Source organism: Linepithema humile, chromosome 4 (genome assembly GCF_040581485.1).
Source record: "Linepithema humile isolate Giens D197 chromosome 4, Lhum_UNIL_v1.0, whole genome shotgun sequence".
Taxonomy (NCBI): domain Eukaryota; kingdom Metazoa; phylum Arthropoda; class Insecta; order Hymenoptera; family Formicidae; genus Linepithema; species Linepithema humile.
In genome coordinates this window covers 2548768-2564415 of record NC_090131.1, presented here as the reverse complement: position 1 = coordinate 2564415, position 15648 = coordinate 2548768, and the positions used below count along the sequence as shown (strand labels likewise).

The 15648-nt window shown below is 31.4% G+C and overlaps 2 protein-coding genes across 4 annotated transcripts in view; both read left to right on the top strand.

Annotated features, from left to right (window-relative positions):
- The first annotated feature begins 404 nt into the window (after positions 1–404).
- On the top strand, positions 405–1023 carry LOC105672129 (small ribosomal subunit protein eS28). The gene has a single exon (XM_012366854.2). It carries the CDS (start codon positions 529–531, stop codon positions 724–726), a length of 198 nt encoding a protein of 65 aa, XP_012222277.1. The 5' UTR covers positions 405–528; the 3' UTR covers positions 727–1023.
- A 671-nt stretch (positions 1024–1694) lies between these two features.
- LOC105672118 (ATP-binding cassette sub-family G member 4) overlaps positions 1695–15648 on the top strand; it is a 29070-nt gene continuing 15116 nt past the window's right edge. The window contains exons 1-3 of one of the 3 annotated variants that reach the window (XM_012366833.2): positions 1695–2074; positions 4107–4197; positions 12466–12596. In XM_012366833.2, the coding sequence (XP_012222256.2) occupies positions 4142–4197; positions 12466–12596 (187 nt within the window). In that variant the 5' untranslated portion in view covers positions 1695–2074; positions 4107–4141. Of the gene's footprint in view, positions 2075–4106; positions 4198–10787; positions 11131–12269; positions 12597–15648 lie in introns of those variants that run through there. The other 2 variants (XM_012366832.2, XM_012366831.2) reach the window with 2 other exon arrangements.

The window sequence follows — 15648 nt, the reverse complement described above, 5'->3', positions numbered from 1 at the left end:
AAGTATTTATTCAGATTTTTGCTAACAAAAAATCTTAAACTGAAACTGAAATTACCGATTAATACGTAGAAATACATAATAATATTTTTCTAAAGTGTTTACGATGTTGCGGAATCGTAAAGTTTGAATAGATGTTCCAAAGGCCTCAAGAGCACGTAATGGCTGTGCGACCAATGAAGATCAGATTTATTTTAAGCACATCTTCGTCGATGAATTATCGAGTGTGACTAATTTTGAATAACTTCGTTCAATATACATATTTTTAATCTTTATCATTTTTTCAGACAATTCACGAAGCAGTTTAAATCATCTGCATACTTTTTGCAAAATTTACTAGATATCCCTACTCGACGCACGCTGCTCTTTCTTGGAACACTATCAAGATGTTATTTGATCCACCGTCCAAGTTGGTAACAGCCGCGTATTTAGTGCACGACACTGCGAGTATTGCAACACGTTGTACAAGAGTTGCTCCGCATACGTAATTGCACAGTAAGATAAAAGCTACTTTATATCCGTTAAAAAAACATGGAGAAACCCATAGTCCGGGCGAGAGTGGTGAAGGTCCTCGGCAGGACGGGGTCTCAAGGACAATGTACGCAAGTTAAAGTGGAATTCTTGAACGAGCAAAACAGACAGCTTATCAGGAACGTCAAAGGTCCCGTGCGCGAAGGAGACATCCTAACATTGTTGGAGTCGGAAAGAGAAGCCAGAAGACTTCGTTAAACCGAAAAAAAGTGGCCACCGCACACCAAACAGAGAACTGACGGAATTTCAGAAGAACTACGTGAAAATTCAACTTTGATATTTATTATATTTTGGCTGCAGCATGTCGATGAAATCAAAGATTGAAAGATTGCCATTGGCTCTCGTATGCTTTTCCTGTTTCATCGTTTTTTTATTTGGAAATAATATGCCAAACATCTTCTCATGCCAAACTTCTACTCATGTTTGACAACTTTATTATTGCAATTTTTATCTTCTTGTCTATTTTAATGTATTAATAAAGTGGTTTATCACGTATATATTTTGATTTTTATTTTCTACACGCCACAGATTTATGTTAAACTCTGCAGATTTTATACAAGAAAGAGATAACTGCGATTGATTCAACGTTGCTGCATTAATACTTTCCAAAACATTCCCAGTTAAATTTAGCCAATCTTATTGCATTCCTTTGCGCTCGCAGCACTCTGAGCAGCAACTTTCAGAAACTTACATGAGTAATTTTATATCCTAAACAAGTTAATATTCATATAAATATTTTAAAAATCTGTTCTGTATTATAAAAACTTTATTAATAATTGTTTACTACAATTATTTTGCAAAAGTAATTCAAAAGAAAAATATCCACAACATTCGATTTTTCTACAGCTGATACTTGGAAGAATCATCAGTCAGTAACTAAAATATATCGATGGTAGGTACAAACTATCAAAAAACCAAAGAATCATCATCATTGATCATTCAATTCACAGACGATCGATAAAAATAATTACCTTGCACTTTCCACAAATAATACTGAACCTCATCCCAATTTCATTCTAAATAATCATTAAAAATATATATTCCATGTGATAGCAGCTGGTAACAAAGTTACCAACTTTTATTGAATGGTTCTCAATTCATATACTTCTCATGTGTAAGTGTATAGTATCGAACATGGTTCGGTCAGCTGACGAACAGCCGCTCACTGTGATCCTCTATGCATGACACACACAGACATGCGATTAGAGACGCACTGAGCGTGCAGTGCTCGCGTGGAGTGTGTTAACAACGGACTTTCGCAGTTGGTGGGGCCGAGAGGATCACGAGTGTCAAAGTTTGCGAGGCTTTATCGGCGACCAATCCACTGTGCGAAATCTATGAAGGGGGATGCCGGAACCCAAACCGATTAGGAGGCACGAAGTCGAATACGATCGATCGTCCAGTTTAGTTATAACGTCGCGTCGCGAATTGGCACGCGTGGAGTGCTGTCGTGTCGCAGATTTCTGTCCTAACCATACATTTACGCCCGTCATATAGGGCCGACAATACGGTATTTCCGGAGTACGATTCCCGAAGGGTTCACTTGGTAAATATTAAATTTATACTACTTATTTAACATTTGATAGAATATAATATATTTTTGTAGAATATAATGTAAACAAAATTACACAAAATAATATGTGATATATTGGTAAACTTAATATATAATTGAGATTTTGATATTGAAAAAGGTGTAAGTATTAAAGGATAAAAATGCTATAATTTTTATTTTTGTAAAAATTTTGGTTAATAAGTACAAACCATTTTTGTAAATAGCTTTAAGAGATGCTACTTAGCACATGTAATAAAATAAATTTTTTTGAAGTGATTTAAATTTCAATTTCTCAAAGTTCTGGTTTTTTACTCAGGTTATTCGATACTTTATGTGATAACTGGTTTGAAATTTTTTTTTTTAATCTTAAACATTTGGTGATTGGTTTGCCTTGACAATGTATTTATATGCAACAATAAAAAGACGTTAAAAAACTATGCTGCGATATGCGCATCCGGCCGGTGTTAGCATGTGTGTTCCGACCTTTATATCGTACTAACTGCAACGGTATCTATGCAACTCTATCACGCATGGTTTACGAAATGCACATATACCACGCGTATGCGCTGCAAGAAATCGTTGGTTTGGAACATTTTCTTATTTATAATATAATAAAATAGTTACATACGCTTTTTATCTATTTTCTGCGTATTTTTGTATGTTTGTATGGGATGTTAATACTACGACTAGAATTTTAACGAAGTATTTTCTTTGAAAGAAGTAATGTTTAAAACTTCAAACATTTCTTAAACCATGTTTGTTCGCATGCTTCGCACACATATTTGATTTTACGCATCCTTGAAAAAAAAAACCAGTTTTAGGAATGAGAATCAGCAATTAAAATTATTCTTGATAAAAAATTGCCAAGTAATAGTTATTTGATCGGTATTTGTCCATTTACAAGTAAATGAAAAATCCTTTCTGTATTAATGTATTTCTGTAATTCTGTAATCTTATTTAATCGGTATTTGTCCATTTACAAGTAAATGAGAAATCCTTTCTGTATTAATGTATTTCTGTATTTCTGTAATAATAAAATTGAACAACTCGAAATAATTAATACGTGAATATTAATAAAACGGTTTTTATTCGATTATTCATAACAGTACTGCGAAAAATAAGCAACAGAAGGATATAAAATGCTGTGCGCATTATCTAGTCGTGAATAATATTGGAGAAACAATGAATTGCACTGTGTTTTATACCGCAAATCCATCACAGTCTCTCTCTCCCTCGTAAATGAAAGTTACACGTGATTATAATCATTAGAAAATGTCGTTCACATAATCAGCACGCAATGTTATGAAGTATTATTTGCGGTGTTGAACATGAACTTCGTTTGTCAATTACATCATCAACCTTGGCAAAGTAATTTCTATAATTAGAAAATGGAGAGAAATAAAGAGGAAGAGAAAGAGAAATATAGAAGATCAAGGAACTATAAATCAAGAATTCTAAACTTCTTCTAGAATCAAGAAATTCTAAATCAGTTAATAAATATTTTGATTTATGCATATGCCGATAAATCAAATTCCATCCGCAATATCATTATCATTAATATTCAATTCCTTGTTATTCAGATAAAATGATTCTATTGTCTATCTATTTCTATCTATTTCTCACGATATTATTTATGCATTTTGTAATATGTGTATTTCAGTTCCACAAGATATATACATATAATATTTTACTGCATTTAGACTTAAAATAAAAATATAAAATTTTCTCGAAGAGAAAAATTTTGGCCATTTAGAATTTACAAGATTATGTAAATTAGAATTAAAAAATATGCGAATTGAATCTTTAACAGATATCGTATAAATAATTTTTATTTTTTGCTTGCGAAATAATTTGAAATTATAAATAAATTCGCGCGCTCTATGTTTTCAGCATAGCATCAATCTTTTCTTGCATATTGAGCAATGAATAAGTAATATATTTGTATCATTACAAAATTTATTTTGCCTCTGACAAATATATTAATCTAATCGCATTCTGAGATTATTAATGTTCTTCTGAATTTCAGACGTCGATCGTTCGTGGAACATCATAACTGCAATTATGGTGGAAGGTAAAAAGAACAACATGAACGGATTGCTCAGCAATGGAGTTAACGGGTGAGTTCCTAACAAAATTGCATATTGTGTCTTACTTTCTGCAGTAATTTCCTGAGTCTTGTAAGCCTCGAGAAGTGAAAACGTGTATCCCTCAAGCTTCGTATCGGCAATGTATCCTAAACTCTTGTGTTAATATTCGCAATAATGCAAATATTGATATATCGAATAATGAAGGAAAGTGCAGAAAACGCCGTTTTTGTAAACAAATCTACAAAGTTTAACTTTCCAGCCTGCAAAAATAATGCAATGTACTCGCTTCGAATGTTACATTTAGAACAACACTGCAATACCGATCATTATTATCATGCTTAAGTCAGTTGAATCAGTGTTATCAGAATACCCTCGTCGACATGGTCTATGATGTTTTCATTTTCTTTTCACTGAACCATATCTTTGCACTTATAACGTTTGATATTTTAATCGCATAATCGTCAATACGTACAGGGTATTTTCCAACAAATGCTAATCAATAATTAAATTTCGTTCTTCAAATACTTCAAAATTAGCACATTTTTATAACAGTAAATAATTGCAGAGCTAACAACTAGCATCATAAATAAAATTTTTTATATAAAAGAAGCAGCAACATAAAATAATTCGTGATAATATAATATCAAATTTCTGAGATAATTAAACGAATGAGTTACTTAATATTTAAAAAATAAAAAATAACACTTTTAATTAAATATTATGTCACAAATTATTTAAATGTATCACATTATACAAATTTTTCCGCACAATTTAAAATTGTAACAAACGAATATTTAAGAGAAAAATTTAATGCATTGAAATAATATTTACACGTTGAGACATTTAACATGTACAATATATAGCTGTCAATTTATCAATTAATTGCTTCATTATATTATCTAATATCAAAATTACGCTATCTAATATTATATTTTATTCTGACAATTCTTTCAAATTAGAATTAGTTCAGACTACATTTTGTAACTCTGCATCGTTCGATGGAAATTTTTATTCGTTTCAATGAGGCCTTGACCAGAGAGCTACAATTTTTTTACGATAAGATCGATGCAGGACCGATAATCATCGATAAATTATTTCGTTTGATAATCACGATGACTGTACCGTAGAAAATTGAAAGAATTTGAAACTTTTGCTTTGCTAATATCGCATTTCTGATAGCCTACTTAGATTTTAAATTATTATACATCATTTTTCATTACATCTATCCATTAATAATTATTAGACAACGAATAATAAAACTTTTTTTTTATCGTTTAAGTTGTAATTTTGATAATTACGATCATTTCATTCTACTTGACACATTATGCGGCAAATTACTCGACATACAGCGTAATAAAAAAAATGCAATATCATTTCGCACATAATAAGCCGACGATGGAGAGAACGACTCTTTTCACGATATCTTGACGATACAGTAACGAATTAAAACGATTTATCAAACGATTTCTCTTGAATCAATCTTTGATAGCAAATCTTGCATTTGCAAGGCATCCGAGCATCCTATAGAAATACATTATAAAATATACCGCATCTGTGAAGAAAATTAGCTGGCGATGTATGCAGTATGCTATACTTGTATCTGATAGTTTTTGTAACAAAGTACATTTTATAAAAAAAAAAACTTCAGTGATGAAATAGTTATAGATGATCGACCGTTGCCTACACGTCCGAAGAACTTTGTGCTTATTCGATACACGATACTTTGACTTATATTATTTCATCTGCAGCACATTGATCTTTGGACAGATATCAAGAGATAACACTAAGATATCTATATTGACCAGAGCCAGAATTCATTACTTTCATAAAAAAAAACTTACAAACAGGACTGTTGAATAAGTATTTATTGCAAAATAAAAATAATATATTTTTACGCAGTCGTAATATCGCATACAGTATTTGTCTGGAATTTGAACTTTCTCAAATAATTTTTTTTTTTAGAAGCTAATTTAGAATTTAAACTTTGACTTCGAAATCAATGCAATGGCTTCGGATCTTTTTAATGAGATTATCGCTTCACAGAAAAAGACAAATATCTTAGCCAATTCGCAAAATTAGAAACACTTATACGACTTTCTTTATTTCATGTCAGTTGAATGATGACTTTTTCATTGTATCGTTTTACAGCACGAAACGAAAGTATTTTTTGTATGTACATTAGAAAAAAATTTAGTATTTTTAACAAAATTTTATAGTTGAAGCTTTTGTTTATAACAACCAAATATTTTGTTTCATAATTTAAAAGATTTAGTTATTTTTGCTAAAATAATTTTTACATTTTGTTGTCTTGATCAAATAATTTAATTGTTAGAAAATATTCAACGAAATTGCATATCTAATATACGTCTAATATATTTCTCAACTTATCATTTCTTACTGTGTTAAGGTTAATATTACATATAACAAATTAGTTAAATTAATGAAGCAAAATTGATACAACAAAACATTTTTGTTTAAATTAATAAAACTTGTTTTATCAATATTTGGTTAGGCATATTTCAACCAAATATTTTTGTCACCGTAACAAAAATTTCGTTTCTCGGACTAAATATTTTTCCTAGTGAAACCATTTTTCCGTGTAAAACCATTTGATCTTGCCACATGGTTGCAAAAATTTTTTCCCTTCCGTCTACATTCGTAACTCTGTTTTTCCGTAAAAAAGATGGAAAGACTTCTTTTTTGTTTATATCCACCGTTCGTGCAAACCGGTTCGTGCTAGAGGTCAATGTGGATAAACGTGGAGTTTCCTTTCTAAGATTCTGCCGAATGTACACCGATAAATCATTAGAGATTATTTCTTTTTTTGAGCTCACCTGTAAACTACATAACTATTTATAATTACTGATTTGCATAATTGCAATAATCTACGGAATGGAAATATACATGTGTCACAAACATCCGTCTTACGATTAAATGTATAACGTCTTATATTGTAAATCTCGAGTATCAAGCTTTTTTCTTAGTTTATCAACATTGTTATTTTACTACCTTCTCTCTCTCTCTCACGCAATTTATCTGTGAATTTGCTCATCGAAATATAAAGTTCATCTAGTAATAATATTTCTTCAGTCAGAATATATATATATGTATATCGGCAGAAGATATAATTTTTAGTTAACGCGCCATCGCTGATATCGAGCGGGAACAAAGAGCGCAAGTCGATTCACGGTCGACTAATAACGCTAGCTAAATTTGCTCGTCACTGCCACACTGTTATCACACTCATGCGTGATTTGTTCAAACGGACTTTGCGCTTCTTATTGTGTAAGCGACTTTACATCGGCTGCTTGTTCATTCGTAAAATGACACACTTTATCGCGATAGTCAGCTGTAACTCCGCTCGGACATTTTAGCTCGTATTCCTCGCTCGTATTAAACACTTTTTCGCGTGTAAAAATAAATTTCTTCGTTCCATTTGATATGAATCGGTAGACAGATGATGATAAAGTTAGCATGAACTTCGATCTATTTGCTAATAAAACGCCGTTTATAAGCATGCGTTTATGTGCGAAATTCGTAAACTTATAAATTTCTTATCGTCTTCTGAGGAGCACTTTGATATGCAGCAACTAGTAATAATCTCCACGTTGCGATATTGATATTTTACTTATACTCTCATTAGAAAATATTTTGCTTTAAAATCACTTGGAATAATATTTCTTTTAGATAAGACACGATCGAGAAAATTTCTTAAAACTTCTAATAAATTTAATAAATGTATTTCCAACAGTAATGCGCATTTAATCATATATAATTACGGTGAAAATTAATTGCACAGATATAACAATAGATACCGTCCCGTCAGCATTTATATTGTAAAATCTCTCCTTTGTTCTCTTTTCGCTTTTTAAAATTATTGCGCAATCTATGGTTCTAAAGCTGTTTTTCAGGAAACAGGAAGAAAATTGCATTTTGTTTATGCTACAATTTACTGCAATAATTCAGTTTTCTTCGCGGGTTGTGATCTTGTATCTTGTAATCTTTTATACTTTTCCGTGTATAATTATGTTGCATGATTTCCGGTGAGAACAAACTACTGTTTAAAAAAGAATCACGTTCACAATATCGCGTTTAGAATCTCTATTTATATCACGGCAAGTTTGTAAACTTGCCACGTATCTATTTTCATTTTTTTTCTTCCAAATAAAAATTTTGTTTTCGTAAATCGAAATGGAAAGTCGATTGCATTGTTTATGACTGCAATATTTTTGCGAGAAGAAGAAATAAAAGCTTATAATTCCTATTGCGTAGTGATACTCTCAGTTATATAAACGAGACCATTGAATAGATAATAAAAGTGCCATTGAATTATATGCAATAAACGATATATTCCATCGGTACTTATTTCGGTTTGCGAATGTTTTCTCGAATGTTTTGCGAAAATTAAGCATGACATGGACCGCGATACCATCCATTTTATGCCAAATCGCTTTACATGTGCATATAAAAACAACGATGAAAAAAACGCAAGATTGCAGATTTTTAGATGCATCATTTATAAACGTAGCGATGCCTTTCGGCAATATATAACTTTGAAAATAATGCATAAATGTATGCACAATTTATATTCAATCACATTCAATCATTTTTTGCGATGTTTTATATCGTGTTTTTGTTCATTCGTAGAAAAATTTAATTATCGATTTAATCAGCGATTTTTTTTGCAATGACAATACTGAAAATATTCTCACACACACAAATTGCTCCTCGAATAATCTTTTAATCTTTTTACTATGTTTTATGGGTTATTTTTATATTCCTTTAACATCTAAAATAAACAAAATTTTTTTCATTGTCATATTTTTTTTTTTATATTTTTTGCAACTCACAATTAGTATAATAAGACGTAGTTATAAATGTGTTGAAACTTGTAAGGCCGACTATAACGGCTTTATTGGTCTGGCCGAACGCGCGAAAAATATAAATTGCATTTAATGAACGCACACAAACGTGCCTGTGACGTAAAATACAATTTCACTCCCAAACCATGCTGATTTATAATCAATGTTTAACCAAGGATCTTCCGGCGATCGTATACTTGTATAGAGTACATCAGTGTCGATTGACGTCAAAGGAGAATACGTTTTCAAACTGGTTGGTATCTTTGTTTTTAATTTAACACGTACACAATCCACATAAGGCGCGTATAAGGCGATCGATTCATTAATATTACATTTATTCTTCCATCGCTGATATATCGCTATTTTATTAGCGATATTATCGCTAATGATAATATATTGCTCCATGAGGATATGACATTTGGAAAAAAATTTAGTGTTTTTGGCAAAATTGTTGAGGCCTTTCTTTATAGCAACCAAATATGTTGTTTTATATTATGAAAGATGCATAATAGTTAAACATTTGATGTTTGAAAACATTAAATTAATAAGAAAAAATTATTGATAACAAAGACATTTGTTTAGGATAATTATTTAAATAGTTTGGACATATTTCAATCAAATATTTGACTTCTTCAACGAAATATTTTTCCTAGTGTAATCCTACCGTTTTTATATAAAGAATTTTGCTATTGTTAATCTATCGTCGTTTATAAATTTTTAATAAATAATTTATAAAGTTTATAAATAATTTATAAGTTTATAAAATTTAATAAATTCTTATATATTTATGTCAATATATGAAAAAATCTTTGAATAATTCATAATAACCGTATTTTTCTGATCATTTATCGCAGTTTATGAGTGATAACTTGCAAAATTTTATCTTTACTTTATTAATATTTATTTAAAGAAAACGTTCGTTAAAAATGTCACCTAGTTAAAGTTACAAGAGGTAATTTCAGAGACTTTTCATAAATTATTTTTGCAAGCTCAGATTTTAAAAGTTTGTTTGCATTTTGATATAAGTTTCTTTTCGAAATCAAGACAATGCGCTTTACACGAATCGCGGGAGAATTTTTCGATCCGAACTGTCGCTCTAACTAACGAACGCGTCTAGTCAACGAATTATTGTGTTTATCGTCGAACGATGTTAATTAGCTTTTTAATACATACACACAAAAATACAATACTTTTATTCTATTAATATAATACTCATTATGCGAACAAGAAATTATCGATAATAATCACATCTATATATATGCACATGTATACAGCTGAATCTTTAATCAAGATAATAAATTGTGAGAAAAAAATTGTAATAAAATTAAAAGAATTATAAGATATAAGGAATAGGCTCGTATGATATAATATCAAATTAATACATATTAAAAGGCATCTCGAGCCATCGCTGGACGTTGGTGCGAGAATTATTAATATTTTTCATATAGAAATTTAATTCGTCTACTAGAGACATTATTAAAGTGTAACATTGATCTCGAAAATTAAAAAACATGATAAAGTCTCTCAGAATTTTCTAAAATTATCAACGATAGTTATTTGTGTTCTCTCCCAACAAAAGCATTGGTTTAAGAATACCATTGTTCTCACGGCACCATGAGTGCTTTGTTTCTTGGTTGCACGGCGTGTGAAAAGGGAGGGAAAACTACAGAGAGAAAGAAGGGAGCGAGACAAAAAAAGATGCAACGATGACGGTCAATGGCGACAGCCGCGATACAGCCGCGCGGCTTTTAACTCACAATCAGTTAGTCTCGAGCCGTCACGGCGAGTGTATCGTAGAGGGGAGGTATTAGACGCCTTCTTTGTTTCCCCACCGGTTTTTCCTACCGTAGACTTTGTTATCGGAGTACAGACCGGTGCTCCTAAAAGCCGCGACGCGTTGCGCATACTCGGGAGTGCATCGCGACACGTGCAGCAGTGCGGATCAAACGTCGTGCTCGTCATTGTCGATTTCCTACGCTTCAGAGCAGGATACGCTTCAGCTCGAGATGCGCTTCGCTGCACTTCAAGACTAACTAGCTTAGTGTCCGGAAAAGTTTCCTCGAAGAAGTATCGTGAAATTGAGCGCGCGGCACCGTGCAATGTAAGAATCAGTGCATTAACATGGCTCTTTCCTTGAAAAGAGATATTTCAAAACAACATTTTTAAGATAACTTTTGATATTGGATTTGTAAGAAGGAAAAATCTTACTGAAAAAAAAATTAATTTTTTAATACTCTTAGAAAATTGTTGTCTGAAAAATATGCAAATGTGCTTTTATCGAAAGTAAGCACGTTCGGTAAAACGATGTTAACACTGGCAAAAGTGCGCACTTCATATAATCGGCATTTCTGTATCATGTGGAGTTAATACCGGAACTGAACGTTTATACGATGAAAAAGTTAAGTGAGCAATGTGCAATGATAACGATCAATACAGTCGATTAGAAACTATTTGCTCGATTTGATAAAAACAATACCAATTACATTTGCAAATCAGTTCACAGTATGCATTTTTTTACTTACTAGTATTTTGCGTTTTATGATATTTGCATTTTCTCCGCGTATATTTAATATTTCATATTATATATTGTTGTATGTGCAATTATATTTAATTATATTTACAGTTTTTGTATATAATATTTTAACAATTGAAATGTCGATCGGACAAGTTTTTATTGAATTTAATAACAGATTAAGGCGCGTTATAAAATGCATACTATATTATCGCGATAAATCACGTTTCGTACTTTGCATCGTTGATTATGAATGTGATGCCAGTGCCGATATCGCAGACGTGTGTACTTACACTTGATAAACAGTAAAATAACATTTATACACGTATAAGTATACGAGCTGTATAAATGTAAGCTTTCCTGTTTTCTTTTGATTACAATTTCTTCAAATTTTTATATTTTTTGTAACTTCCCAAGGACATAGTATGAATTATTAAAGTGATAAACTAAAAAGATGCGGTATAATGGATAAAGGTATAAAAAATGTGATATAATAGAAAGAGAAAACAGCTAAGACTTTTTCTTGAATAAAAAGTAAAGCAATTATTTTATAGTAAAAATACTTATCAAAATAATTTATTCGTTCGCAATATTGAGACTCTTGCATGAATAAATTTGCTATCAAATTGAACCTACTCCAAAATTAAAGATTATATTTACAATTTTTAAATATGTTAGAGTTAAAAGGCGATGTACATTGCATTATATGAGCGCAAATGATATTGCAGGCAGTGATAAATATCGTGGAACACGGAATTCTCGCGTGTTACTCCCGTCAATTTCGAAACGTAGCGACGGATACGTGTGCATCTAAATAAATCTCGGATTTCGAGAAAACGAAAGTACACAATCACATTGAAAGATGAAGCTTGAGGGAAACTGCTCGACGGAGGATGACACCAATGGAATTTTATTGCAACCTAGGAAGAGCTCGGCGGTGCGGCTGCAGATCGTCGCGGCGCAGCCGAAGACGATCACGCATCTACCAAAGAGGCCACCGGTCGACTTGGCGTTTACTGACCTCACATATAAAGTTCGAGAAGGCCGCAAAAATAGTAAGTGCACTTTCTACTTAATATTTTAATCCGACATTTTAATGCGCGATCAGTACAAAATCTGTCTTCCAATCAGTATACAAGTCGAATGTACGCCATTTTTTTTCACTTTCGATTATAATTGAAAGGATAGGTAGATGAAGGTGAAAGTTAAAATTGAAAAAATGTACCACAACGTGAATTTTTTTTCAATATAAGCGTAAATATCGGAGAAATTGTCGTATGCTTCGCGAACGTTCGACGGGATAAATAAGCAATGAACAATACAAGCGATAAAAACAGTATGAGGCTTGTCGAATTGTCCGGATAATTGTCGCCCGGGTAATTGTTCAGTTTAGATAAGAGGATAAAATAACGATAAAATAAAGAGGATAAAATATCGACTACGAGCAGCGGAGTATCGAAATCTTCGTGGGTTTCTTCGGTTTTTCCACGAAGTGAAAAATCGTGTAACCGATCGGTCATGTCTCAAAAACTTTGAGATTACCGCTTGCCTTCCTTCCTGTAATTTTTATCTCTTATCTCTTTTTTCGTTTATTTCAAATATATATATATTTTAGCAATAGACATTTATTTATTTAATTTATTTATTTATTTGTTGTCAACATGACCTTATAAGACTCGTCTCAACCCTAATAAAAAATAAAATTAAAATTAATAGTATCTGTAACGTGCTTTTATTACGTTGTTTTTGATAACTTATTCATTTTTTATTTCATCACTGCGGATTACTTATAATTTAACAATTGTCTTTAAGTATCGACTGTTTCTGACTCAGAGACTCGTAGTAATTGGATTTTGTTAATACTTTTTTGGAATTTTTGTTTTACATCATGCATACATTAAAGCATTCGTATTTTATGATTTAATACGCAGAAAGATACAATGTATTACTTTGCGATGTCACTTTCGGTGAAAAATTCTAATGAACTTTAAAGTCTGAGGTTTTTCTTCATAAAAAGTTACGTCACTTCTTAATGAGCGATACACACACACACACACACATATATATATATTCTTATAATGCCGACGTTGCGCTGTCGTGCATTTTTCATTGCATCGACATTTAAAGAATCGAGATGACTCTTCGTTTTGCTGCTTTGCTTTGCGCTACAGGCGATTAATTAAACATGAAATTCGCTTATACCTCTCAATTATCTCTCATGCATAAAATGTTAAAATAGGTTTTTTATACGTAATGCATATCATTGAATCATAGATAAGATGTTAATTGACGACATTCTGTCGCAATTTAACGAGGTTTTTCTGAATACTTTGAATCTTTCAAACTTTCATAATTCCCTTAGTATGTGCAACTAACATATCTCAGATTTGCGATAATTGGACAGACTTTGATTGAGTAAGTCGAAATTACAAGAAGAAAGAGCCGAACGATCGGAGCTAACGTAACATCAATATCCTGTCGATCTAATACTAATCAGATGTGATAGCATATTGTGATACTGAATATAATGCAGTAGTGTAGAAAAAAAAGCAGCAAAAAACTCAAAGAGCATGTCGCAAATCGTACGGTATGTGAGCACTCCGCCCTTGAACTGCATTTTCTCTCCGCGCGTTACTTTTGCGCGAATCCAACACAAATGGCAAAGCCATTTTGAAAAAAAGATTTCGCGTTCACTTAAGCTCTCACTGTATAATTATTATAATTGCTCGATAAACATTTTTTTATAATGAAAATTTAATAACTTCCTATTGAATGTTAAAAAACACTCCTATTTCTTGCAAATCTCGCGTTAGCATATATTATCTACTTCCGCGCGATAATTTTCTCAATTACAAGTAGCAAGATTTCCAATCATATTCAACATTCTCATATAATATTGGATACAAATGTTTCAATATTTTAATAAGTATTTTGAATTGATATAAAAACTGTGACTATTGCTTCCATTGCATTTAAGTGTCACCATAATTATGTACATGTATAAGTAATGAATATATAATTGTACTCAGCAGTTAGGGAATTGCAATTTGTTCCACCCACTGTAGACTTCGTCTTAAATTACTTCACATCCTTGAAGGATCGATGATTATCAGAATTGAAAATTGTGTGTGTGTGTGTGTGTGTGTGAAGCTGGCGTATCATTTCGTAGAAACTCATTAATAATTAAGAGTTCTGGCTTTATTCTCAGCAGTTCTAGAGTTCTTGATAATTTAAACAAATAGTTCTGATTAATAAACAAAAATGTCATAGGATAAAGTGAGACGCTGCATGAAGTTGGCGTCTCAGTTCGTCCTGAAGCATTTTCGTCGGTTTAATGGTCACAGAATTATTTGCTTAAACTATGAAGAATTTTAGAACTATTATTGAGAATAAAGCCAGAACTCCTAATTATTTATGAGTTTCTATGAAATAACGCGTCAGCTTCACACACACACACACTTGAAAATTGCGTGTAAACTAAAACACAAAATTAATAAAAATACTTTAGAGAATATTTCATTTAAATTCACTTATATATATATATATATATATATATATATATATATATATATATATATATATATATTATATATATATATTTATAATTCCATAAAAAGCAAATTTATTCAAATTTTTATTGCGTCAAAATCATTACGCATGGAATCAAGTAAATGTTAAAATTATTATTTTACTAAGTTATATTATTATTCCACATGGCGGTTCACATGTATAGGGAATTTTAATTCCAAACAGTAGCATGCCATTGAGCGTTCAAGTATAATGACTCATTGTTGGATAATTATAATCAGAAACGCCAGAGAAAAAGAGAGAGAGAAACAGAGAGAGAAAGAGCCTTATTTCGCAATTTTTTATGAATGCTGTTAATTGCAAGCAGCAATTATTCTTACAATCGAATATCTTTTTTTCTACCGGAAATTTGTTCTACATAACACAATCTTAATCTTTTATGTAAAAAAAATCAACTGCATATTTCTTTTTTTCCGCATTATAAAAAGACAAAATATATCAACAATTTGAAAACTTCGCAAAGATAAAATTGCGACCGGTCATACTTAATTTTATCATGTATGTAAAGTATTTTTAGTA

Coding starts and splice junctions, on each gene's coding strand:
- LOC105672129 (XM_012366854.2), top strand. CDS start 529: ATGGAGAAACCCATAGTCCGGGCGAGAGTGGTGAAGGTCCTCGGCAGG.